Source organism: Fukomys damarensis, unplaced genomic scaffold (genome assembly GCF_012274545.1).
Source record: "Fukomys damarensis isolate Sample0158 unplaced genomic scaffold, DMR_v1.0_HiC HiC_scaffold_34, whole genome shotgun sequence".
Lineage (NCBI taxonomy): Eukaryota > Metazoa > Chordata > Mammalia > Rodentia > Bathyergidae > Fukomys > Fukomys damarensis.
In genome coordinates, this window is record NW_022900946.1 from 12,426,171 (window position 1) to 12,454,006 (window position 27,836).

A 27,836-nucleotide genomic window follows, 5' to 3' on the forward strand; every position below is an offset into this window, starting at 1 on the left:
CCTTGAAAGGGCCACCTTTACTGCCATCAGAAGCTGCTGGCCTCCTGCCCATCCTGCAACAAGCATCCTGCCAACAGTGGAGCAAGAACAACCTCTTTAGTCACCCGAGTGATTTCTATGCTCTACCAGAATTCAAAAGTTTGGAATTAGAAGCAAGGCCCAGTGAAGAAAATAAAAAGGAAGCTTCCCATGTATCTCTGCTCATTTATTCATTAACATGTTCACAACAGGGCTATAATTTGTATGTCTAGCTGCTGGGTGGCTCTGAACCACCGGTGGTACATGCATGACTGTCCCACTGGGTGGCACGGGGCTGTCCCATCTGGTGATACAGGCTCCCCAACAGGCCAGTCATGCATGTACCACTGGTGGTTCAAGCTGGTGGGACTGTGTTAATCTATGCCAGGAGTATCTCTGTGTGTCAGGTCCTCTTACAGGGCAGTGAATAGGACAGACCCCAGGCCTGCTTCTCAGGCTGCCACCTGAGTGCACAAAGAAGTCATTTCAATCAACAATGTGATGTGGGAAGAAAAGTAAGCGGTGATATGGGCGAGAGAGTGACTCAGCTCTCTCTGAGGAAAGAAATCTGAGCCAAGACCTGATGAATCAGAGGAGCTGTGCACGCAGGTATCTTGAAGAGCATTCCAGACAGAGAAGTAGCAGGTGCAAAGGCCTTGAGGTGAGAACAGTGTGGATCAACTGTGTGGAGGGGAGGGGTGGGGCACAAGACATGGTGAGAAGCGCCACAATGGTCACTATGGTGACACAATCAGATTTCCGTCGTACAAACTTCACTCTGGCTACATGGTGCAAAATGGACCACGGGAAGGCAGGAGAGGAAAAGGGCAGCCATGCAGGGCCCACACCAGAGACACCAGGGGCTTAGGTGGGAATAGTCTAAGCAGGGATGCAGGAAGCAGATGAGCTGGGGTGTCTTTGGGAAGCAGGGACCACTGGACTGCCAAATGGGGACTGGTGGAGTTGTGTCTGTCCTGCTCCAGAGTGTGGCTCCACAAGGCACCGCCAGCACTCCACAGCGGGGGGTCACCACAGCTGAACATAAAGGTCCTGATTCTCCTTGTGGCACATGGCAGAAGTGCAACCTTTGCTCCTTGGCACTACGTGGGGTTGCGGAACTTGCTCTGGGACTTTGTCACGTGTTTCTTTCAGGAGAAGCTTAGGAGTCACTGCCTGAATGGCCCCTTCTCCTTGCCCCTGTTGTCATGATCCCACAACATGCGTAAGATGGGTCCTCTGGAAGCCTGGATCCTACCAGGGTGAACAGAGCTCCCTGACAGCCCATGAGGAATATGAAATGGGAGTCAAAATTATGGCTTTGACAGCTTATGTCACCATCACCAAGACCTTGGAATTGTCACCTCAGCTTCTTCAAGCCTACCCTGATTGACGAAAGCCCCACGTCAGAGATATTTAGGAGTTAAAGAGGGCCAGGGATTTAACTCAGTGGTGCCGCCGCCTGCCTGCAAGCACAGGTCCTGTGTTGGATCCCTGGTGGTACCACCAAAGAGTTGAGGAATAACTTTAGCATCCTAGCTACGTGCTGTGGCTTTGACTCAGCTACAAGGAACAGCCCTGATCAAGGGTGCACTGATATCCATGTCACTTGGCCTTGATGTGAATGTGAAAGCATGGATACCTCTACAAAGTACACTGCTGACCCCACATGTCCACAATTAAACACGTGCATGGCACACTATAGCAACAGGAATTCTTCGGTAAAGACAAATGCAAGGTTCACACTCTATACGATGGCCTATTTTTATTTTTACTTTTTTTGAGACAGGGTCTTGCTATGTGGTTGAGGCTGGCCTTGAACTCTATGGAGTCCAGGCTGGCCTGGAATCTCCATCTTCCTGCCCCAGCCTCCCAAGTGCTGAGATTACAGTCGTGAGTTAACAAGCTCAGCTCACAATGCACTGATTTTGTCAGTAAAAATGGGCTCAAATTGGAGTTGAGATCATATTTTAATTCTAAAACTGATAATCATCAGTGATGGTACTGTAGGGAAATTACACAGAAACTCAGGCTAAAAAGATACTCACCTGAAATACGAAAAAAGGTTAAACTATGCTTAATATTTCTTTCAATAATGTTCAGGTCTCTGCATTAGAGAGCAATTCAGTTAATGGGTCCAAAGCTTAGAGCAACAATGTATTTAAGATTCAATCAACTCAAAGAGGTCTTGTCTGGATGTGTGTCTTAATGGTTCAAGCAGACCACTTAGTCATCCTTGAAGCAATCCAATCAAAGAAAAGATTCTGACATGGCTGAGTTTTCTGGGCCAATTTAGAATCAAAGCACTCTAGAAGTTTTGCCCTCAGGTTACCAAAGCAGAATGAAAGCTTGGCTTTAAATTGAGTTCATCAATGGCCTCTGTTGGGCACTGAAGGTCCTGGATCCTGACTCAGACCTCTGTTGAAAACTGAAAGAACGACTCAGGTATTTCCGGGGAAGCAGCCCCAAAGCAGACTAATTGTAAGTGTGTATATCTTAACTGAACGCAGAGGAGAAGAGCAATCCAAGTGCATTCCACCAAGGAAAAGTTTTAAAGGACACCACAGGCTAGAGAGGAGGCCAGGGCTCATGACTGACAGCTCCACCTCTTTCCAGAGAGCAGGACCATAAATCTGACTACAAAGTAGCCAGTGCACTTGGACAAGCCAGTCCTCATTGGGCCAGGCCCACAAGATGGCACCCTTAATCTCCAAGCTCATTTATTTGCACATAAACTTAGGAGGAGAAGATAACTGCTGAACACTGCTATAACCTGGAAGTGAGCAGGGCCCTGACGATTCCTTCCAAGGGGAACTCATGCAAAGTCCCTGCTGCTCTGACTGCTTCCTGCTCTTTCTGAATGACTTGGCTCCAAAAAAATTCTCCTACTTCTCAGGCCTAGCTTCATCTTCCTGAACTTGACCCTCACACTCCAGCATCCTCAGGACTGGTGTTCTTGGTAGATTCTTTTGATTTTATACATGTTTTGTTTAGTTGCAGGGCTTGATGAGTTATTAGATGGTAAGGGAGCTTATTCAGGTTACAGAAAAAGCATTTAGGAATGTATAATGTATGCTAGGCTGAATAATGGCACCCAATGACATCCTAAGTCCCAGAACCTTACAAGGGAAAGAGATTTAGCCTATATAATTAAATTAATGAGCTTGGTATGGAGAGTATCTCGGATTGTCTTGAGGGGACCACTGTGATCACAAGGAAAGGGTCACAACCAGAGAATGAATCATATGACAACGAGGGCAGAAGGAGACAGTGAGGCAACTGCTGCTTCTGAAGACCGAAGAGGGTCACAAGCCGAGAAGGCAGAGCCATGAGCTGATTCTCCTTGAAGCCCTCAGAAGGATGTGCCATGCTGACACCTTGACTTTAGCCCCATCAGACTGATTTTGGTCTTCTGACCTCAATGACTGTAAGATAACAGATGTGTGTTTTGTTAGGCCCCTATGTTTGTAGTAATTTGTTACAGCAGCAATAAGAAGCTAATATACAATTTAAGACATTTTACCATCTGCATCCCCTTGATTCAGCCTTGTACTAGAGCAGCCAGACCAAGTTCATTGAAGGTTTTAGTAAACCTGCCTGCAAATGAGAGCATCTTAAAATGATAACATAGTGTTTAGGCAGAATTTTGCTTTACGACGTTTTAAATTTTTCTGTATGGGCCTCAGAATTTGTATGCGCTATAAGTCATTAGGTTAAATCGTATGTAATGTTTCCTTCTCTTTTCAAAAGAATTACTGTAATTCTTGCTATGGACAAGTATAGGGTTTTTAAGTCTTCTACACGTGTAGGTTCAACTCCACTTTCCTGCAACACAAAGATGGAGGACATTTATTCTCAGTCTGAGATAAAGCTGCTTTAAAAATCATTCATATTGCAATCTTACAGAATTTAAAGTATTAAGATTTCTAATTTAATCCAAAAAGGCATTCACAGACTAAAACTCAAAGAATGGAGAACAATATTCCATCCAATGAGAACTCCCAAACAAGCAGGAGCACCTATCTTATTTTCATACAAACTAGACTTCAAGAAAAAATTGACTAGAAGAAGTGAAAAAGGTCATTATGTATATGTTAAGGAGCAATTCAACATGAAGTGACAAAAATTATACACTAGAGGGCCAGGGAGGTAGCTCAGTGGCGCCATCCCTGCCTGGAAAGCTCAAGGTCCTAAGTTTGATCCACAGTACTGGAGGGGAGAATATATGCACTAAACACCGGCACACCCAACATCATAAAACAAACACTACTGAACATAAAACATCATAAACATCAGCACAATTATAGTAAGGGACCTCAATACCCTCAGACAAAAAAACCAACAAAGAAATATCAGAATTGAACTAAACGTTCAAGCAAATGGACTTTAACACAGAAATCTATGCACATATAAACACGGCAGTTGGCAATCGTGGTCCTCTCCACGGCATTCCCAAGTGCTGGTAGAGGGGCACAGAGACTGTTTTCTGCTTTTCTGTGACAAACATCCAAGGGGCCTCTTGAAGAGAGAAGCTAGGAAATCCACCGCACACAAAATCTGCCACATGCTTTGTCAGTGCCGTAGGACGGTGGCTCTCACACTGCCTTGTCCATCAGCACCAGCCAGCAGGCCAGTTAATGGAGACCGCTGGGACTCACTCCGGAGCTTGGAAGAGAGCAGGTTCTGGGTGGAGCCAAGAACGTGCATTTCTGGCTGTGAACGTAGCTCAGTGAGAAAAGTTGCCTAGCTGCCCCACCACCACCATGCACACACACAAAATATGCATTTCTACCAAGCTCTCAGGCAACGGTGATACTGCTGGCTGGCAGTCACACTTTGAGGACACAGCAGGCACCACACTAGGCCCAGACCCATCTGTCTGCTTCAGACCTAGCCAGGTTTCTTGCACAGCGACAAGTTAAGAGGTGCTGAATAAATACCTGCTGGTGAGTGAAACTAATCAACTAGCAAGGGCAGGACCTCCTTCCTTAGGGGCACTGGATGGACACACAGAAACAAAGTATGTCATCACAAGTCGCTAACCTTCATGACAGCAACGGCCTATAACAGACTCCTCCCCACAGCCATGTGTCTAGAGCAGTATCATGACCATTAATTATCAATGAAAACTAGGAAAGAATAGGGCTCCACAGCAAGGGTCTGCAAACTATAACCCATAGGCCAAACTCAGCTTCCACTTATCCTTCAAAATAAGATGTGCAGGCTCGTAGTCACACCTGTTTATGCCTTCAGGTGCATTCACAGTACACCGGCAGAGCAGAGAATTTTCTGCTGAAACAGGACACAGTAAGTCCTCGACTTACAAAGAGTCGAGGTGCAAACTTTCACAGACGGACCTCACATTACGAACATTTGTAGATGTGAATAAATTGTAGAAGTAGCTCGTGTGTCAGCCGGACCCTGTCCCAGCGGTGCTGCCGTGCACTTTCTGCACAGTGCTTGGAGCCCAGGCTGGTCGGAAGTGAGAGGAAAAGTAGTGGCAATGTGGAGGGGACTGCTAGGAAGCACGAAGCAATACACATTGTATATTTGTGTCAAAGATGCATAAGACTCACTCTATTGCACTTATGAACATTCTCCTGGAACAGGATTCGTAAGTCAGGGACTTACTGTACTTCACGAAGTCAAAAATATGTGCTTTCTAGGCAGGCATGGTGGCACATGCATGTAATCCTAGCACTCAGGAAAGTGAGGAGAAGGATCACTCCAAGTTTGAGGCCAGCCTGGGGTACATAGTGAGCCCGTAGGGAGCTCAAGGTGAGCCTGAACTACATAGTGAGACGCTACCTTTAAAAAAAAAAAAATTGCTTTCCATGCTTTCTGGTCCTAAAGAAAAAGCTAACCAACCCTTGTCCTGGAGAAACTCACAAACAAGAATAGTGGTAATATCTTTGGGGGATGAAATGGTGGGTGAGTATTTCCTTTTTCTATTTTTTTGGCCAACTTTTCATTTTAAAATAACAGAAGAAAGAAGAAATGATCTGCTGAGTACAGGCTGTGAAGGGTGGTACCTTATTCCCAATAGCCTTTTTGGGTGGGAAGTTGTAGGCCCGCACTTGAGGGTACTTGTTTTGCAGCTTGTGGTGCAAACCCCGGAACTCTGTGTACCGCCGATACACGTTCCACTCGTCATCTTTTATCCGGATATAAATCTGTTGGGAACAAGAAAAAGAAAGGCAACGTAAGCTTCTCCTAAAACCCTCATTGCAAAGGGCTAGGATTTCAGGACTGTGGTAGAGCTGGGCCAAGCTGGTCTCACACACCACTGGATCCCATGTGCCTGCACGGGACAGAACTCAACGGTACTGACTGAACAAGTGGGCACATGAGAGACTTGGGCAGGCAGATGACCAGAATGACACCGCGCATCATTTCCCCAAGGTGAGCAGAGACGCGTTGCCATATTGTCCCCATGCCCACTGCTGCACTAACAGGTTGCTGGTGAGGCGCTATTCCCCCTCTCCACCATTTGCTTTTGCGCAGTGCAGCTGAGAACACATCCCACGGTGCCTCCCCAGGCGAGAGGGACAGTGTCCAGGTGGACTGGCCTCCAGCCAGGGATCACACAGACTACCACATGCGCAGGGCACAATTCAGTTTGGGAAATGAGGAAAGGGGCTGAAGTGGGATGTATCCAAGAGAACAGGCTCACATCCAGATGGGATAAGCACAGCACAGTGGGGGACAAAGCCTCATTATTTTAACTGAGTTGTAACTCTTGAGAAAACACTTTGGGGGTACAAAATGTGAGGGATTTCTCATGGGCCCTAGTACCTCTGAGTAATCTGATCACAGTGGAAAACAGAGAAGTGGGAAAGAGATCAATGCACTTTTAAAAAATCCAAGCAAGAACAGCCCAGAGAGTAAACTTCCCTGTGATAATGGCTATCGTAATTTACAATCAGTGAGTGTCAATACCCTCTAAAAGCCCCTTTAACCATAAAAACAGACCTCTCTAAATTCTGCCTCTACATGAAAACTACCCATCTTCCCAAAATATAAAGACATTACATCTTTGAAGAGTGGTAAGAACCTTTCACAGTATCCCTGTGGACCAGAAGAATGGAGAAATGGGCTGGGGATTTAGCTCAGTGGTGCCGCTGCCTGCCTCATAAGCGGATGGTCCTGCGTTTGATGCCTGTTACCAAAAAAAAGACGAAGACTGGAAAAAGGGTTATACCAAAGAACTTCAATTAATGGATAGAAGTTTCCAGCTGAGTTAGGCAGAAACACAGAAGGCCTATCACGTTTACAGGAGCCCCCACAGTAAACATAGTGGACAACAGACGTAAAGCAATCCAGACTGGCCCGAGGGCTCAATCTCTGATGGAATTCAGAGATCAATGTCAGACCTTTGCAAGAGGGGAGGATACAGCACAACAGCAGTGGCCATGGAACAGCTTAAGTAAACCACAAAAAGCTCACGAAATTGCAGGCATCATTAGAAGGCATAGAATGAATTCTAGACAAAAGGAGGTGAAAACTTGGCTCCATTCTAACCTCACCAGACCGCTGAGTTTGACTTTGGAAGCTGACTATTAAAGATGAATGGAAATATGTCCAGAAAGGCTCAGCTCACTTGCTACGTGAAGTGTGGCCCGTGACCCAGCAGCAACAGCACCACGTGGGAAGATACTGGAAGCAGAGAATCTTAGGCTCAGCTCCAGATGTCCTGACTCAGAATATGCATTCCAACAAGAAATTCCAGGGGCTCATTCACACTTTATTCTAGGCCCTAGAGATGATTTGCAAATTATCAGGATAATACAGATTAAAAATGCTGAAGGATGATACACCTGAGCAAGGTGGAGGGGCAGAGACCTTCCGATTCCTGGAAAGGCTGTCCTGAGAAAAAAGAACCAATACAACGCGTGCCAGGTGGTTTGAAGTAATCGACCTCCAGCAGGCGGAGAAGACCAGTTTCAGAGGGGAAAAACTTTAGCAGCCAAAGCTGCCCAAAGGCATGTACTGCATGTCTTGAGATGCTTCTTGGTGCTAAGTGTCCAAACAGTGGTGGACGAGGACTGACCACTGCTGGCACAAACATGGTGGTATCTGATTTACAATAATAAGCATTTATTAAACCCCAAAGCATCTGGAGAGGCTTGGCTGGCTGTGGCCATCCGAACTTCAAGCTTTCACAATCTCCACAGCCTGGGTGACACATGAGAAATCAGTTCACAAGTAAACCCAGCAGTGCTCTGAGGAATTCCAAAACAAATTTCCTCTAAAACTGCTGGGGTAGCAATGTGTTCATCCAAAACATCAAAACAAGAAAATAGAATTTTAAACCTGTGTTTTCCTGTCTCTTCTGCACCTAAGATTGGCTAATGAGATATGAGTAAAAACCACTGGGGCCTTCTAAGTTTTCTATGAAATTTCTTCAGAGAGAACTTAATTTAGCTATTAATTACCCCTTTGCCCTTTTTCTATCTCAAACATAGAGGTGATGACTACAGCCTCAACCAGCTATCTTCTGATTATAAGAATCTTGTGAATAGAAGACAGAAGGACTCTGGGTATCTGATGAGCATCACATACCAATTATTTGATTAGTTACTCAAGGTTTTTTTCTTTTAACAAAGAGAAACAGTCATCTGTCATTCAGGACCTTTGCACTAGCAGGTGACCCAATACATTTTGAACAGATCATACCTGCTTGTGGTATATTTTTACAGATGTCCAGTGCCAAGTACTATAACTTGTCCGATCTGGGCTGAGGATGCAGCTCAGTGGTGCACACCTGCCTGGCAAGTGCAAAGTCCTGAGTCTGATACCCAGCACCGGGGTGGGGGGACCCAACAAAAAACTATGATAATAACTTGTCTTATCATGCATGGCTGTAATTATTCTACATGAGGGTAAGCAAACTGGATCACGGGCTAAATTAGGCTACAATTTATTGTTCACCTATTGTTCATGGCGACTTGTGTCATACAATGACAGTTAACTAGCTGCTACAGAGACATGAAAAGCTGAAAGTATTTCTGTAACAAGTTGGAGGGCCTCTAGCCTAGAGCATCAGGAAGTCCTTATCGTTATTTTTTCTACCAATGTATCCAAGATCCAGAGTAGAGTGGGGCAGCGCTGGATGAGCTGCATTAACCACTGGACGCCCCGGAGCCAGTATGCCAAAGCTTCCCCAGTGTTTCTGATGAGTGGGCCTCTTGGGGACCCCTCACATAAATCACAGAGTTGAGAGTCAGACAGAAAGGCGCGCCACCTCTCCAGCCAGTCACTTCTTCACCTGTGCAAAGAAACTGAGATCAGCAGCTCCCACCCCAGGTCATACGAAGAGCATCGAGGTCCCTAAGTAAGGCAGCTATGGGACATCTCACAGACACCACAGAGACCAAGGGAAATTTGATTCGGGGAATAACAGGGGACTAAGGTTGCGATCCGGACTCTCAGCCCAGGTGAACAAGGCATGTCTGGATGGGTCAAGCATATCTAGCATATGCCACCACTCTGCTTTAGCCAAGTTGTGGCTCCTAAGAGGACGCTCTGAGTAGTTCATATGAGCACTCTTTCCTGGGTCTCTTGCAGACCCTGACACTTTCCAGGCACACAGAGCAGCTACTCTGAAGGGAAACCAGAGGGTGGGAGGGAGATCACTGCCTTAAAAACATTAGGCTAGAACAGAAGAAAGGATGAAGTCTCCACAGACAAATGACTATTGTAATTTGCAATCAGTGAATGTCAATATACTGTGTATATTAAAGCCTCTTTAACAGATCAATAAAAACAGACATCTCAATATAAATAACAAATTCTGACTCTACATTTCTTGTATCATGTATTGAAGATCTCATTGTTTTCACTCCCTAGAAGCCTGAGCATACAGGTTTACATTTTTCATGTTTAGATCAATGACTCTCAAATCTTTACCTCCAGTCTGTACCTCTCACATGAACTCCAAACTGATTTGATTCCCCACGGACACCTAAAACTCACCATGTCTAAATCTGCAGCTGGGATTTGTCCATACGTTTGCATCTCCTAGGACCTTGTTCCACCACAGAATGGAAGCTCCAGAAATCTGACTGTTAACTCTGATCAGTCCTATTCTTTACTACCCTTCATCCCCCCTACACACATCCAAAAACTGACCCACAGCACCTGCCAGCTGGACCTCCAAATCCACCTAGCCATCTCCACTCTGGCTCACAGACTGCAGCAGCATTACAGAAGGCAGCACTTCCCTCGTGGCTGGTTATGTGATGTTAGGCAGGCTGCTTCTGAGTCTCAGCTCACTCATCTGTGAAATGGGTGTAAACGAAAGAAGATGCCTCAAAGCATTCATCAGAATGCTGGTACTCTGTGACTGTTAGCTGTTGCTGCTGTCACTCCTGACCTCACCATCGTCACGTTTCACCAGAAAGATGACATTATGCAAACTTTAAAGAGCACCAAAAGGGAGTCACACTGTGACTGTACAATCTCTCTTAGAGGGCTCTTGATAGGGGAAGAGCAAGTATGCAGACTTCTGATCACAAATTGAACAAATTATGCTCTAGGTCATTAATTTTTAAATAAAATATTAATGCGATGCCCTCCCCTGAAAAACTCCAAAACACGAATCTTACAACAAATTCCTTCTTAGGGGTACACGACACAAGCTCCGCTGGGGATATGGCTCAGTGGTGCCGCCGCCTGCCTCACAAGCGCAAGGACCCGAGTTCGATCCCCGATACAAAACACACACAAAAAACAAGCTCTGTGCTGGGCCTGGGTGGTGCCCTTCCCCTCCTCTCAGCTACACAATTGTCTGGGGGACATCCTGGCTTCTCTGGGACCAGTTTTCTCCTGTAAAATGCAGGATTAGACATGAGGGTCTCTCAATCCTTGAACAGCTCTCCAGTTCTGACCTTCTGAGTTCTTGGATAATTTATAAGTGCAAAGCACTTCAGTGGATCTCACCCATTCTGTACTCTCCCCTTATTTCACTGTGGAGTTCACAGAACCAGTAGAGGCCTGACCTGTAGGCTAGCTTTAGGGAAATTTGATTTTCAAGGGAAAAAGCAACATCAAAAGCATCCCACGTTCAGCTGCCTGACAGTCATGCAGCCAGGCCAGGGGACACAGGTGACAACTGAGAATGTCAGGATCTAGGAGCAGAGAGGGCTCTGACTGTTTTCATCCTGCCTACCTAGGCCAGCATCAGGTTTCTTGAAGCTCTATTAAATAAGTAAAGGAGAACAGCCACTGCCACATCAAGCTCAGCAAAATAATGTCATTTCTAAACTTCACCATAACATAAATACCTTGAATGCTAACAGCTGCCATTCATAAGGCACGTGCTCTGCTGCTTTGCATGGGGCATGGCACCAGGTACTTCACATGCTGTCCTTATCCTCATGCAAGCCTGCAAGGCAACTGAGAGCAACAGCCCCTTTTCTGATGAAGACTTGACAGTTCTGTCACTTGCCTGGGCAAGTGGGGAGATGAAGGGTTTGAACCCAGAGATGCTTGCGAGTTGCCTGTGAGTTGTCAGAGTTGAACCCAATGCCCAGTGCTTCCTACCCCAGCGGTCTGTTGCAGTGACTGGGGCCCCAAGTCAGCAATGAAGCTATTGGGGAACAAAGAGCCTTTGCTGGATTCCTTGAGGCCAAGTGTCCCTTTTGTGGGCAGAACACATGACCTCAGAATGTGTCCTGGGTCCCCAAAGCCTCCAATCTTAATTTCTCATTTATATTTCTCCCTTCCAATTTAATCTATTGCTATTATCTAACAGTCCATCCTCAACAACAATGCTTTTAGCATCCAAAATTGGGAAACTTACATTGTAAATTAAGTTGTCCTTGAATTATACTTAATCAAATCATGGGCTTATTTCACAGAAGAATTGAAAGAGCTTATGCTCAAAACTGACAGGGTTATTTATTTACTTATTTATTTTATTTAAAGGGTTCCTTCCAAATTAAGTTTGATTGTCCCCAATTCTCTCAGCTTGAGCCATAAAGATAATTCCTTGGAGAGATAAAAGAGTCAGCCTCTTCTGATACAACCAAACTCCCTTTTAAAATAAGCAATAAAAAGCCACTTCAAGTCTAATCTCCTTGACTCAGCAAAAGCAAAACAAAATTAGAGGGTAATATCTGCAAAGGGGAGTCAGGGCAAACCCTCTGTGCCCTGGTTTAAAAGAGGGGTTCAGATTTTGAACCATATTTCTTCTCCCTTGGGAAGGATGGCCCCAGCAATGCCATATAATAATAAGAGGAAGGAGAGGAAGTTAGAGGGTGGAGAAAAACCTAAGTCCACCAATAAATAGGATTAGAAACAAACTCTTGAATAAACAAGACCTCAGAGAAATGCTTTTACTGAGAAGATTAACAACTTCTGTGGGGGAGATTCCATCACAGCAGATGTGCACAGTGATGTGTGATGAGAAATTCAGGCACCAAGTAGCTCGGAAGCCAAAGAAAGCCAGACACAGGAAGCCAACCTAAAGGAAAAATCCACCTGATCACATCCAGTTCTAGAAAGAGGAGTTGGGCTGTCCCTTCCACCCCTATTCCAGAAAATATGCCACATTGGGAAAAGATTTAACATGTTGCTAGATAACTCAAATAGAACAAATCTAAGAATAAAAGGATTTAAAGAAAAAATTTAAGAGCACAAAGGGTATAAAAACTCTGTAGAAACCAAAAGGAACGTCTCCAAGCACATGAAAAGAATTCAACATACAAGTAAATGAGGCATATAGACTCCCAAATAGCCACAATCAAGAAAGAACCTCTCCATGACACATCATAGTTAAAATCTAAGAAGCCCAACACAAGAACAGAATTCTAAAAGGTGACAGAGAAAGGAAATAATTAACTTATAAAAGTAAATGTAAAAGAATTACAGCAATTTTTTCAACACAAACTTAACTGTTACGTTTCATAGAAGAGATACATTTAATCCAGAGGGAATCTCACAGACTAAAAATCAAAGGATGGAAGCAAAATTCCATGCAGTAGTGTTATGGCTTGTGTCTAGATGTCATCCCAAAGCCTCACACAGTCATAGGTGAGGCTTTTCCAAAGTGGCTGGATCTAGAGTGTATGATGCTAGGACTGATTCATGATGCAACACTAGGATCAAAGGGACTAGTATTAAAGGTGTGAGTGCTACCTGCCCTAAGTAACCTGGATAAGATATAAGGGACAAAAAGAGCCGTGGTCACCTCTTGCTTGCTTTTCTACCTTCTGCCCACCAGGAACTGTTTTTCTTCTGTGCTGCCTTTCTGCCATGCCACCCTGCCTTCGAGCTAGCCAATTACGGACGGAAACCTCTGCAAACTGTGAGCTAAATAAACCTTTCCCCTCTCTAACTTTGTGTGTCAGGTATTTTGTCTCAGCAACGAGAAAAGTAACCAAGACAAATGGGAACACAAAAACATGCAGGAATAAAGTAGACTTCAAGCCAAAACTTATTAGAAGACAAAAAGAAGGTCACTAAATTCAACAGGAAGACAGGAAACAATTCAACAGGAAGAGATTAACAAGTGTAAATAAGTATTTGCTGAATACTAACACACTCATTATTACTGGATACAAAACATTAAATAAACCTCAACACAATCATCGTGGGGAACTTCAGTATCCACTGCCACAAATAGACCATCTACACAAAAATCAACAAAGAAATATGAGTTGAACACCTTCAAACAAATGGTCTTAATAGATATCTATAGAGTGTTTCACCCAAGAACAAGAGAATTCACATTTTTCTCCAAAATGTATGTGATCTCACATACTAGGCAATAAAGTATGATTAAATAAATACAAAAGAACTGAAGTAAATTCATGCATATTAACAAATCATATCACAAACTAGGAATCAGTTGCAAAGGAAACCATAGAAATTATGCACCATATAGAGATTAAATAATATACCCTTAAATAATCAATGAGTCATAGAAGAAATTAAAACATTCCTAGAATCAATGAAAATGCCAGTGCAGCATATAAGAACCTATAGGACACAATGAAAGTAATCCTAAAGTAGTTTGTAGCTGTGAATACTCACATTAGAAAAACAGAGTGATCTCTAATAAGTAACCTAATGATTTACCTCAAGGCCCTAGAAAAACAGGAATAATCTAAATCCAAAACTGGTACAAAGAAGGAATTTATAAAGGTTGCAGAGGAATTTAATTTAAAATAAAAACAATGAATCAGAGTTGCTTCTTTTAAAGGATAAACTAAATAGACAAACCTTTAGCCAAAAGAAGGTAAGAAAAGACCCATATTAATGCAATCAGAAACAACCTAAAAGATGAAGTCACAATGGATACTGCCCAAACCCAAAGGATTATAAATGACTATTCTTCAATAAATAGAGGAATCTACAAAAAATAGGCATATTCCTAGATCCAATATAAATTACCCAAACTAAACCAAGCAAATGAGATATAAAATTCTCAACAGTATAATAACAGCCTAGGCGGTAATAAAAAAACTCTCCGACTAAGAAAAGCCTAGGACCCAGTGGATTCATGGCTGAATTTTACATGAACATCAGGGAAGGACGAATGCCAGTACTTCTCAAACTCTTCCACAAAATTCAAAGGGGGAGAACACTGCCAAACTCATTCCTGGAAGATAGCATTACCCTGATATCAAAACTACTAAGTTCTTAATCACAACAGTAACAGAAGGAAGAAAGGGAGGAAGGGAGGAAGGGAGGAAGAAGAAAACTTTGGAGCATTTCCTTTAATAAATATAGATGCAAAAATCCAAAACAAGGTATTTGCAAACAGAATATAACAAATCACTAAAACGATCACACATCATGACCAATATGGTTTCATCCCAGGGATGCAAGAATGTTTCAATGTACATAAATCAATAAACATAATATCACATAAATAGAAGGATCAAAAAAATCACGATTATCTCAATAGATGCAGAAAAAGCCTTTGACAAAATCCAACCATTCATGATTAAAAAAAAAAGAACTTGAAAAAAATTGGTATAGAAAGATTTTACTTTATTTCCACGTGGGCTTTTAAAAATATTTATTAAGTTATTGGCACAATTTAGGTATACAATATAGTTACATACATCATTAGGATCTTGTACCTTTACAAAACTTATCTTGGTTCTTATTTTTCCCCATTCCCCAACCCTCCCTTCAGTCCCTCCACCCTACCCTGTTTACAAAGACACTGTTTCCATGTTTTTTCTTTTCACATATTTTTTCTATTCCCTTTTTACCTTTTCCCTACCCCTCTCCACTTTCTCTCTTTAAGACCTTTTGTTCCTATTACACAATATCAATTATAAATTTTGATCCTTATTTACACTTTGTTTTTCACACTAGAGAAACTATTTGGTATTTACACACGTGTCTTATTAATTTCACTTAAAAGTATGGCTGCAATGTGCATACATTTAGCTATAAATATCTCTAGTTTCTCATTCTTTTTGGCTGAGAACTACATTTTATATTTTAAAAAATCCAAAAAAAACAAAAACAAAAAACACAACTTATTTATCCAGTCTCCAGTGATGGGCAATTGCGCTCTCTCCAAATTTTAGTTATTACAAACTGTGCTGCTATAAACTTGTATGAGCATATATCCCTGTGGTATGATTCTTTTTATTCTTTTGGGAAGATATCCAGCAGGGGAATACCCGGGTCAAATGGGACTTCTAATCCTAGTTGTTTGAAGTATCTCCATATTGATTTCCACAGTGGTTATACCAGTCTGCACTCCCACCAACAATGAAGAAGGGTTCCTATCTTGATAGCAGCCATTCTTTCACAGGTGAGATGGAATCTCAGTGTTGTTTTCATGTGCATCTCTTGAATAACAGGTGATGGTGAATCCTTTTTCCTATGTTTATTTGCTGCTTTTACTTTTTTTTCTGAGAAATGTGTGTTCATTTCAGATGCCCCTTTTTGAATTGGGTCTTTATGTTTGGGGGGGGTCTGAATATTTTAAGTTCTTTATATATTCTAGATAGTACACCTTTGTCTGAGGAACAACTGGTAAAACTGTATGTGAAAGAATAAGTCTCGATCCATATCTCACTCTGTACTAAAGTCAAATCAAAGTGGACCAAAGATCTTTATATGGAAACAAACACTGAAGAAATACTGGAAGAAAAAAATTGGCAAAACTCTTAAAGACATAGGCATAGACAAAGACATCCTGAACAGAATCCCAATAGCACAAGACATAATACCAAGGGTCAATAAATGAGGTTATATTAAATCAAAAAGCTTCTACACAACAAAGGAAGCAACCAACAGAATGAAGAGACAACCTACAGAATGGGAAAAAGATTTTACCAGCTGCTCCTCAGACAAAGGACTAATATCCAGAATATATAAAGAACTCAAAAAATTAAACCACCAAAAAGAAAAGACTGAAGTTTTTAAAATAGCCATTGAAATGAATAGACACTTCACAGAAGAAACACAAATGGCCAATAAATACAGCAAAAATGTTCAACATCTTTAGTCATTAGAGAAAAGCAAATCAAAACATCAGAGACTCCTCCTTACTCTAGTAAGATTGGCCACTATCAGGGACTCACTAACAAGGAACGCGGGAGAGGCCATGGGGAAGAACGGACCCTCCTCACACGCTGCTGGTGGCAAGGAAACTAGTACGACCGCTTTGGAAGTCACATGGTGACTCATCGCAAACTAAAAACAGAAATCCCCTTTGACCCAGCTGCACCTCTGGTGAACATCTTTCCAGAAGCGATAAAGTTACCCTACTGCAACGATGCACACCTACGCACGTTTACAGCAGCACAACTCACAACAGCTAACTCATGGAAGTGGCCTGGATGCTTACCAACAAATAACGCAATGAAGAAAACATGGCGCACACACACAGCGGAGTTCTGCTCAGCCATAAAGGAGCCTAAGTCTGAGTCCTCCGGGGCAAACAGATGAATCTTGAGAACACAATGCTGAGGGAGGTTAGTCAGTTACCAGAGGTTAAATGTCATGTGGCTCCTCTCACACGAGAGACTCACAATACAAACAACTTCAAGAGCACAATAAAGAGCCATGGCAAGAAACAGGGACTCTGTGGAGATGGAAGGGGGAGGAGGGGAGGGCACGGTGGGGAGCAGATGCAACATATATTTTCAAACTCCCAAGCTGAATGCAAACACTATGTATTACAAATGTGTACTAAAAAAGGACAATACTGGGTTAAAAAAAGAAAAAAAGATTGCGGAGCTCCCACTACCACTTCCTTTTACCTGTCAAGAAAATTCCCTCACAGTGCTGAACACTCGTACCTGTATTACTTTTACCTGTTTTAAAACTTTAAATAAAAAAAACCAAAAATCATCATATGGTGTGTGCTCTGTGTCTGGTTTCTTTCCACAGTAGTGCATTTATGAAATTCGTCTGCATTTGTACATAACACTCACTTGCTCCTTATCATTGCTGCATAGTATTTCACTGTGTAAAAATGCCACATTTATTTACCTATCATGTGGGGATATTTAGACTGTTGCCATTTGGGGATATTATGGATAAGGCAGCTATGAATATTCATGTTCATGGCTTCTGTAGTCATTTCAGTTGGGATCACAAACCTAAATATGAAAGGAAAAATCATTAAGCTACTAGGAGAAAACAGCAGACTATCTTCATGAACATGGGGGGCAGCCAAGGATTCCTACCTAGGACGCAGAGGGGCGTAAAGAACTTTCTTGGTGCTAGAAATGTCTTGTATCTCTGTCTGAGCATTGGTTACACAGGAACAGAGTAAAAATTAACTGAACCTAAGTATGTATGTTAACCCTAATTTTAAAACTAAAAACAAAACATATTCATGTCTTCCCCATCCTGAGAAGAATGGGTTCTCACCCTAACTTTTGGAAAATTTAGAATGTCTAATCTAGACTATGGACAGGGCCAGAATGGTGCCAAAGGCTCTGTGGGTCAGAATCCACACAGACCTGACACACAATTGGACATCAGCATTGAAAAGGAGGCTGGCCGGGCGTGGTGGTGCACACCTGTAATCCCAGCACTCCGGAGGCTGAGGCAGGAGGATCGCTGTGAGTTCGAGACCAGCCTGGGCTACATAGTGAGTTCTAGGTCAATCTCAACTACATAGTGAGACCCTGTCTGAAAAAAAGAAAACGAGGCCAGAGCAGACCTGGATTCAAATTACAGCTCCACTTCTCGCTAACCAATTGACCACGGGCAAGTTAATTAACCTCTTTGAGGCTCAATTCTTCATTTGGAAAATGAGAGTGGGGCTGACAGCTATGTCTGGGAGTAGGGGGAGACTCAGTGATTATGTTCAGGCCAACATTCTGTATATGTATGAACACATCTAACTGCCCAGCATCAAATGTTTCAAAGGCTCTCTCTCATTTACACACACACACACACACACATGGTGGGGAAATAAGAAGAGGACAGAGAGACAAGCAGAGAGAGAATGAAGATTTAAAAGTTTATTTTAAGTGAGTTGGAGTCCCGGATCTGGTTTAAGGCCCGCCAAGAATAGGCACAGGCTCTTTTGGCCAAAGCATGTGGGTCGCAGGCCAAAGGGCATGGGGAGAGGGTACGGCTGATGGCTGCTGCACAGGAAAGGCCTGGCTTTGCACCAGAGCTCGCCCCTTTCTGGCTGCAGCCCTGGGGATGGTACCTCAGCTGGAGACTCCTCTTCTCCATCCGCAGTGTGGGGATGAGGCCAGCCTCCCCAGGTGAGGTAATAAGACTCACCTATGCCTGGCAGGCAGTAAGCAATGATAGTGGTTAATATGGCAACCCCTGTCACCTTCATCATCCACCGCCTTTGTGTACATGAACTTACCTATTACAGAATTAGGGGTAATTATAGGATGTGCAATCATGAAATTAAAGCAGGCAATTACCATGCCTAATTAATTGTCAAATGCTAGGCAGGCGAGGAAACACAAACATAAAGCATAGTCTGTGGATTGAGCAGCTAAGCATCTCCTTTGCTTGCAGAAAGCTCAGAGAAGACAGCAGAGTTCAGTAACATGAGCTTCTTTGGCAAGCCAGCTTTCAAGTGCTACAACAAAACCTGGGAAGCGATACTTGTACCTCCGACTCACAAGCCGGTGACCCTCTGTGCTGGTACAGGAAGCAGGGACATTTATAGAGCCCTGATGCACAGCCTACGGGGGTCCTGGACCAGGGTGCTATTCAGCAGCAGGAGCTCTTAAGAGACTCAATGGATGCTGCAAACTTTGGCAAGGATCAGGCCTTACAGAGAAAACCTATGATACAAATGCTTATTTCTATTCCACTAATTTGGACTAAAAGGTCAGGCTACCCCTGCTCACTGAACTTACATCAGACACCTGTACCCTTTCCAAGTTCATGTAACTTCTACATGATCCGAAGTCCCACCCCTTGGAAGAGAATGCTCATTTGCATATTGCAACAGTCAAGAGTCAAAGCCAGTATTAACTATCACTCTCTGGGACTCACGGATGATGAAACATACTTTAGTTTTGCCAGACATTTTACATAAAAATGTCACCAAAAGTCCTGCAGTTTTATATGCCTTAAACAGCACTATCGAGTAACTAAGCAACATGCCCACCTTGACCTGGGGAGCAAGCAGAGACTCAGAATGGGGCCTTCAGCTGATGCTATACCCAAAGCCAAGCTGCGACTTCTCCATCTCAGAGAAAAATAAACACCAAGAACTCTCCAGAATGCTGACACCCTTTATGAGGACTGTCAAATGCAAAGACAGTCTGATGACATTAGGATAACAAAGAATCTTTTTAAATGGCTTTAGGTTCCTAATTCATTTTGCTTCCTTAATAGCCAAAGCCTGAAAAGATTTGTGTTATGGTTCACAGCCGATGTTAATGTATCTAGCAAAACTTGCCGTTTAATGAAATGGCTTCATGTGTTATTAACTGTAAGTGTCCTCAGTGCTAGAACGAAATGCCTGAATTACTGTATGACCATGCTGATAGAGTGATATTACCGCAGCCAATGCCCAGAATAAGATGAACAACTTAGGCAAAGAAAAATGACTTTTCAGTTCACTGGGTCATGTAAATGAGGCAGACAAGTAGAAGAGGATATGTGTTATTTACTAAGAATTGCCAGTACAATCCCACAGGATACAGAATGAAGGCTTAGATGTAGCAGAGATCCTGCACAGTCTCTGCTCTGCCCGGAACAGCAACGCTACAGTCCTCCATGTGGCTGACACGCAGACTTGCTTCTGTGGGGAGACCTGCAGTACACAGCTCTGCTTACTACATGCAGCCTAGCTCTTACTGTCCTGTACGCTCAGCACTAACCTGGATGCTGCTCAAAGTGGCACAGCCGTGGTATTCAAAGACCAAAGACCTGCCTCAGGGAGCGTACCAGTTAGCCCCGGGGTGACCCCTACCTGATGCAAGGTGTGATGTAATCACGACTGGGAACACTTAAAGGTCAAATGGTGATTAAGAGCTGTGGAAAAGGAAAGATTCTTTCACATGTATCGGGCCTTTGAGTAGGGAAGGGTTAGCTGAGCGGGAATGTTGGATCTGGAACAAAAAGAAGACTAAAGGAAGGATAAAGAAAACGTGGTGGGTGATGATGTACGTATGAATTTTATTCACTGCTCAGCCATAGGCGACTGTGCCGTCTGCCACAATATGCCTGCACCTGGAAGGTGCTGTGTTAAGTAAAACAAGCTGGACACAGAAAGGCACATACTGTATGAGCTTATGTGTAGAACCTAAACAAGTCCAACTCACAGAAGCAGAGCACAGGAAGGAAATGTTAGAGGCTGGGGTGCGGATGGAGGGCGGTAAGACAAGGGCTGTTGGTCAAAGAGTACTAACTTTTTTTTCCCCTGGATTTTTGAGACAGGGTCTCACTATGTAGTTGAGACTGACCTGGAACTCACTATGTAGCCCAGGCTGGTCTTGAACTCACAGCGATCCTCCTGCCTCGGCCTCCCTAGTGCTGGGATTACAGGCGTGCACCACCACGCCTGGCTAAAGAGTACTAACTTTCAATTACGAGGTAAACTTTGGAGATCTGATGTGCATATCATAGTCAATAATACTGTACTGCCTCCTTGAAATCTGCATAACAGAAGATTCTAAATGTGCTCACTCCCAAACACACAAAATGCCGTCTATGGGTGGTGGTGGGTATATTAACTTGATTTCAGTAGTGATTCTACAATTCATACATCTATGAAATCATCATTTTACATGTTTGAATATATACAATTTTATCAAGTAAATGTTTTTCAATGAAAAATTAAACAAATAAGAGACAATGAAAGAAAAATACTCCAGCCTGGTCTCAGCAGTGCTGGGGAACATGAGGAACAGCCCCAGCTGCCGGATCTGAGCTTGAAGAGCAAAGTGCAGAAGCACCTCAACCCCCACTGACCATCAGAGGGCAGCTGTGCCCAGAAACCTGGTGTCCTGACAAAGATCCTCTTCAGCTCAGCTCTCAGCAGGAGAGCAGGCCGCAGATAGAATCACAAGGGGCAGATCCCTGAGGTCACATGAGACAGCTCCTGGGAAACTCAGAATAGCTGGAGCCATTTTGATGGGAGCTAATTACTGGCAATCAAGCTGCTGGAGGCTCCAATGATCATGTTTGGAGAAAGGAAATGACTTCACCCCACAGTCACATGAGTCATGCATGTTAAATCCTTTTGCAATATTCATGGTGGAAGATGTTCACTTGCTAGACACTGGCTGATTTGTTTGCAGCACCGATGTCACACATAGTTTGAGATTTCACTGAGAAGGCAGGAGAGGATTCTGCATCTCTCTTCAATGATGTAAATAAATACCAGCCGTGTCTTCCTGGGGTGGGGGAAGCACACCGAGAGCCGAAACTAGATCTCTATTTATCCTAAAGTAATGTGATCTAGGGACGCAGGATACACTGATAAGTATGATTCCAATCAAATATGTGTGTGTAATTATATCCCAGAAGTAAGACCAGGAAACAAATCAAAACTTCAACAGTGTTTCTGAACATTGGTAGATTTTTATGTTCTTTATGGTTTTTTAAATTTTTGAAATCTCTTTCCTCTTTTCAGCACTGACTCTGGTAACAGAAAAATTGAATGATATTTGTCAAGCAAGTGGGCCTCCTGGCCATCACCATGACAACAATGCATGTCTGATTCTCGTTCTTTTCTTCAAATATAATTGCATGGATGTTAAATTGTAGAGATGTTTGAGCAGTACTGACCATCTCCAAAAATGAGCAGAGCGTCTCTGTCCATTAGGAGCAAACAGGCAATATCTGCAATGAGTGGGGGATGCAGGCCGACGAGGCCTCCCAGACAAGGCCCGAGGGAGAGAGAGCTGGTCAGGGACCACATGGCCCGCTCCTGGCAGGAGAACATGCTGGGCGTCCTGTGTGAGGCTTGAACCCTGGCCCTGAATGTCCGTGACACTGACCTCTGTACTTGCCTAAATTTTTCAACTGGATGAAACGTGAAGAAAACCCTCTTGGAAGAACTGATGTTCTAGTTTTCAGCTGCAAACAGAACTGCTGTGATGGATGGTATGTTACTTTCACCCCCCAGCTTTGGAGCCAAAAAATGCCTCAATACAGCAGGAAACAGGGTTCAATGAAAGCAGGTGTTTCTCTGCCTTGGAGAAAGGGAGTGGTGAAAACGTGAGCAGGAGGTCAGATCTGCCTGTAGCCCCAGTCACAGTAAGAGAAGAAGCCAATCCACCTCTGACTGTGTGCATCTGGGCTGGCAGAGCCGCACGTTCATTTGCATCTGACCTGCTCCAGTTCACCCAGTATTTGCTGGGCACCTACAACACGCTCACACTAGGACTTGTTCTGGCCAAGCGGATGTGCATGCAGCTGGGCTGACAGCATGGGGCAGTGACTGTGAGCACAAGCTTGGGACCATGGCTACCTGGAGTTAGATCCTGATCTCTTATTCTTACTAGATTTGATGCTCTTATTAGCTGCACAAGTGCTTTACTACACCTATGTTTCTCCAAGTGTTGATGCACAATGAGGGCATCTACTGTACTGTCTGAATTGTGTTTAAAATCAACAGCTTTTCTTGGCATGTAAATACTTAAACACTAGCTATTAGTAAAAGCGCTGCGCCTGCTCTAAAGCAGTTTGCATGCTGGTCAGACAGACAGACATCCAGACAGAAGCTAGGCCCAGCAGAGTGTGAGTTACAACAGATGGCAGCTTAGGAGGCCCACACACGAGCAGAGGTAAAAGGCATACAGTGGGGAGGCCACCAGAGAGGGTTTTCTGGAGGAGGCCACGTGTCTGCCATGCACTGAAGCATGAGGAGGAACAGGATCGGGAGCAGGCAGGTGACCAGAGGGCAGGCCAGGCCAAAGCTGGTGCAGGAAAGAGCTGCCTACTGGACTGCATGGATACCTTCCCAGATCCAACATTCTTGAGGACACAGGATTACTAAGAATAAAATGGTTACAGGAACTGGCAGGACACTAAACTCGGAAGACACCAGAGAAATACCTACCCCAACAGATAATTTCAGGGCTTTAACTTCTGGAGGCAGAGAGCCCACAGTAGGGCACAGGTGGGCTGCATGTGGCCTCTAAGACATTGGCTGAATGATGAAGTACTAGGCGACCATGCAGCTCTCTTGTAAACCAGTAGGCCTAGGAGGTAATAATTCAGCCAGGATGGCCATTAGCATGTCATCTTCTAATTGACTAAGGACGACCCTCTGCCTCCTACCACTGCTAATCGCCCTTTAAGGAACTGCAGCTTGCTGCACAGAATTCAAGCCAGGCAGGCTCTGCTCTGTTCTACCACAGTCTGTCTGAGGGCTTAAGCCACACTGCAGCCAGGGGAGGCTCTGTTCCAGAGTGAAGCTGTGTACCAGCCTATCAACGTCAGTGCCACTGGTCCTTCTCTTCTCAGTTGGGGACTCTGATTATCAGAAAGAAAAACTGATTTCTATGGCTTTGGGAAAATGGAGGCATACTGGAAGAATTTAAGGGCATCTCAGAGATCTAAGAGCAGGAAGTGCTTCCAGGTCTCCCAGGGGCTGGACCTGGAACCAGAAAGCCTCCCAGAAGATTTGGCCACAAATCTCGACACTCTGCTCTCCTTGCGTGCCCACTCAGTTCTGCTCTTCCTCCACCCCTAGAGCTCACGGTACAAATGTGATGTCCCTCCAGGGTCCCACAGATGTTCAGACTGACTCAGGCTCTGTGGGCCAGTCCCATACATTGAGGAAAGCATCACCTATGAACATGGCCTTGCTCCATTCTCTGAGCCTCAATGGGACAGGAGATCAAGGCCCAGCCAATCACTTCACAGGAGAATATTTTACCCAGGCCAGGCCGGTCAGGAGTCTGTGTGTCTGGGTAAAGGCTGAAGGTTTTTACTATATTTGACCAATGAGCTGTAAGATCAGAGTTGCTGTGACCACCACTGAGTGTGTGTGTGTGTGTGTGGGGTGTATAGTAGAAAATAAGAGGAAAGCAGAATGGGGTGAGGGTTGGGGGCTAAGTATGGCAGGAAAATGACTGGGCTCCTAGATCAAACCACAACTGAACTCCTTAATTACATTAGACAACAAGTTATTGTGGTTAAGCCACTTTAAGATGAGATTTTGTATTTATAATAAAAAGAACTGGCCTGGGATACTATCTAGGGAATTCTCCCGAGAGACTGACTGTTCTGAGCCGTCTGGCAAAGGTGAGAACCTGCCTCCTCCTCTCTACAGTGGGCATACAGGAAGCAGGACAATTCCCAGAGCAGCAGATATAGACGGAAAAGCACTCCTCTAAAGGAAGCCTCCTCCTCACAGCCTGGGCCACTCTCCTCTCTGGGCTTAACCACCTCTGGCCTATTCACAGAGCAATCCAAAGTTCCTCCTTGCACCCCTTCCCGGCAACTCTGGAACAACACTGCAGCCAACCAGGAATAAAAATAATCTTCTCTTTGACCCAGAAACCAGATTAGAGGTAGTGTTCTAACAGCAAGCACCACAAAAAGTTGATAATAAGTATAGCATCAATGATTAGAACTGGTATTTGATCAAAGTGTGACAACCTTCCAAACAGCTTCTGAAGCAATACTTCCCAGGATTGGGTGGACATGCCAGGACACAGGTTTTCTTCTTCTTTTGCAGTCACTTAGGTGTCTGCTTCTCAGGAATGCCTCAGCGTCCCTGACTTGGCACTAACCCCCGCCAAAAGGCACTGAGGAGTCTTCTTCAGTTAAGTACTGCAAGAGGACAGTGTTGAGTTGGGTCCACTCAGGCTCGGGGACAGAGCCTCGCTGACATCCTCTGTGACGGGCCTGTGGCCTCCTCACGCGCCGCGCAGAGCCCAGGATGAAGGTGCTCATGCTTTCTGGCCAAAGCAGCCTGAAGAAACACAGATGCCACTCTTTTTCACGCAGCTGCGAGACTGTACTTATGTTCTTTAATTTTCCTCTTTGAAAAGCCTCCAATTTAAGAATTTTTGCAGTAATCGTTTCAGAGTAATGAAAAACAAACAGAACAATAGAACACTCAGACATGATGTGCGAACTCCATGCACCTCTCTCTCTGATGCACGTTTAAAGAGACCTATCAGTCATCATGAAAACCCTCTTTTATCTCCCCACGAAACCAGGTTCTGCCTGCATGCATACCACAACACAGTAGCACAGCTGATGGCCCAGCACACTCCTCTCTCCCTCACAGTCTTGTCCACACGACGGTACTGTATTATTTGAAAAAGTTCCTGACATTCAAAATGGGCTAGGAAGGAAATTTTCTTTCACAGACTTGGAAAACACTAGAGCAGATGCTTACTGTGGGTCACTTTGTCTTGTTGGCATCTTTCTGTCAGGTAAGTAACAGGTAAACAGGGGTTTGCCCCAAGGCCCAGAGCCTTGTCTCGTGTTGGAGACATGACTGTACTTGTGACATTTCCAGCCCCTGATCCCCGAACAGCAGAGAAGGAATTCAGGCCCAGGCAAGAATGTAGGTCACCCTTCAGACCTACCACATCTCTTCAGAACACAGACCAGGGACTCTGAATAGCTAGGAGTGGGAAGATCCTACTCCAGAGCCGAAGGTCAAAGTGAAGGCTGTAGGACTGACTGCCTTGGTTATGCTCGGCTCTATCACCTGCCAGCTGAGGAGCCTTGGTCAAACTACTTAACCTCTTGCCTCTGGATTTGACAGCTGAACAATGGGGCACAATTAGCACCTGCCTAACAGGGGTAGTGATGGCTCAATGACATACCATAGGACATACCCATCATGCTGTCATTAGTGATTCTGTGAGGGCTTGAGGTCTTGTTCCATGAGAGATAGACACACAGTGTGAGAGGACTCTCCACAAATGTGTGGTTACTTGAAAAGGAGAAGAAAAGGAACGTGGCTTTGTCCGGTATCAGAACTGGGTGCCCACCAAAGGGAGTGGTACAACAGCAAAGGAGCCTCGACGTCAGAGCCAGCTGTCAGCAGTCGTCCTGCACTCCTTTGGAGTGGAGACACTTAGGGTTATTGGAAGGTAAGAAGAAGACAGGGCCCCTAGCTCCCAGAGCGTACGTCCAGGGCCACTCGTCTACCCACGCATGTCTTTCCAGGACAGCAGCTTGGAACTTGCCTATTTTTTCTGCGCCACAACTCCTTGGAAAGACTCATAAAGCCTGCAATCCTCTCCCAGAACAAAGACAACACACGTCCCACTGAACAGACGCACACGCCCCTCACCAGAAACACACACACACAAAGGTGCACACACACTTTACCAGGTACTCACACACATTCCGCTCCCACTCCAGGGAGACACACATGTACACGCACATGTACACATACATTCCCTTTCAGTTACACATTCTCACACATCATCTCCGAGTCTTCTACTCAGTCGTTCTGGTGAGGAACCCAAAGCAGAGCCCGGCACAGCCCCAGGGAGCCGACCCTTACGGGGCTTTGCCTCCATGCTCCTTGACTCCTTGTAGCAACCCTGTGAGTCCAGCTCCACTCTAGGGATGGAGACACAGTGCCTCTCCAAGGTGACTTGGGAGATTCAGCCTGGGCCTTTTGGGCACCAGAGGAGTCCACATAAGACCCACAGCTGCCTGAAAGCACTGAGAGCCCTACTTCCAGGATCCCCTTCATTCCCAGCTTCTGGCCAACAAGATAAAGAAGGAGAAGATGAAGGGGTGACCAAGCCCTGACAATACAGACAATACAACACAACCTGGCGGGGATCCACCAGCCCAGTCCTCTCTATATAGCTGTCTCCCTTTCAGGATCCCCCAGGACCTTCTGAAAACTCGACACGGGTTTATGCCTGACCCCAGAGGCCATCAGCAGACAGACCAGTTTCACCCAGGAAGGACCTGTCCAAACCACAAATCTGGAGCCTGCTGACCCAAACCAACAGACAGGGGCACAAGTATGGCCTGTACTGTTTCCGAAGAGGGGCCTATGCCAAGGGTTAAAGCCAGCTGCCTGTGTGATCCCAGGAGGCCACACCATCCAGCAACATTACTACAGCTCCAGTTCTTCTCCAGCTGCACCTGGTTCCACATTCCAAAGCCCAGAACAAAGGCCTTTAAAGTTCAGTAGAATCTTGCCTGGCAGGAAAACGCGACTGAACCATAATGAAGGTGTTTGTGAGCAAGATGCACTGCACTTAGTGTCAGTGTTCCTGCTCCTCTGTCGAGACAACGCCATGTGTGATGCATGGTGCTGCCATAGACCTACTACTCACTATACGACTTACTCCCTTCTAAAATCCACCAAGAAAAGGGAAGCTATCTATCTTGAGTTGTGCTGACCTTGAGCGTTTTGAATAAGGGAATATAGACCTACAAAAAAGAGTCCATTTAAATGACTGTAA

At 44.5% G+C, this 27,836-nt stretch overlaps 1 protein-coding gene across 1 annotated transcript in view; it reads right to left on the reverse strand.

Annotated features, from left to right (window-relative positions):
• Nucleotides 1-27,836, reverse strand: part of Snx29 (sorting nexin 29) — a 457,962-nt gene that overhangs the window by 59,210 nt on the left and 370,916 nt on the right. Inside the window, exon 19 of the mRNA XM_033758742.1 lies at nucleotides 6,048-6,188. Within this exon, the coding sequence (XP_033614633.1) occupies nucleotides 6,048-6,188 (141 nt within the window). The remainder of the gene's footprint in view (nucleotides 1-6,047; nucleotides 6,189-27,836) is intronic.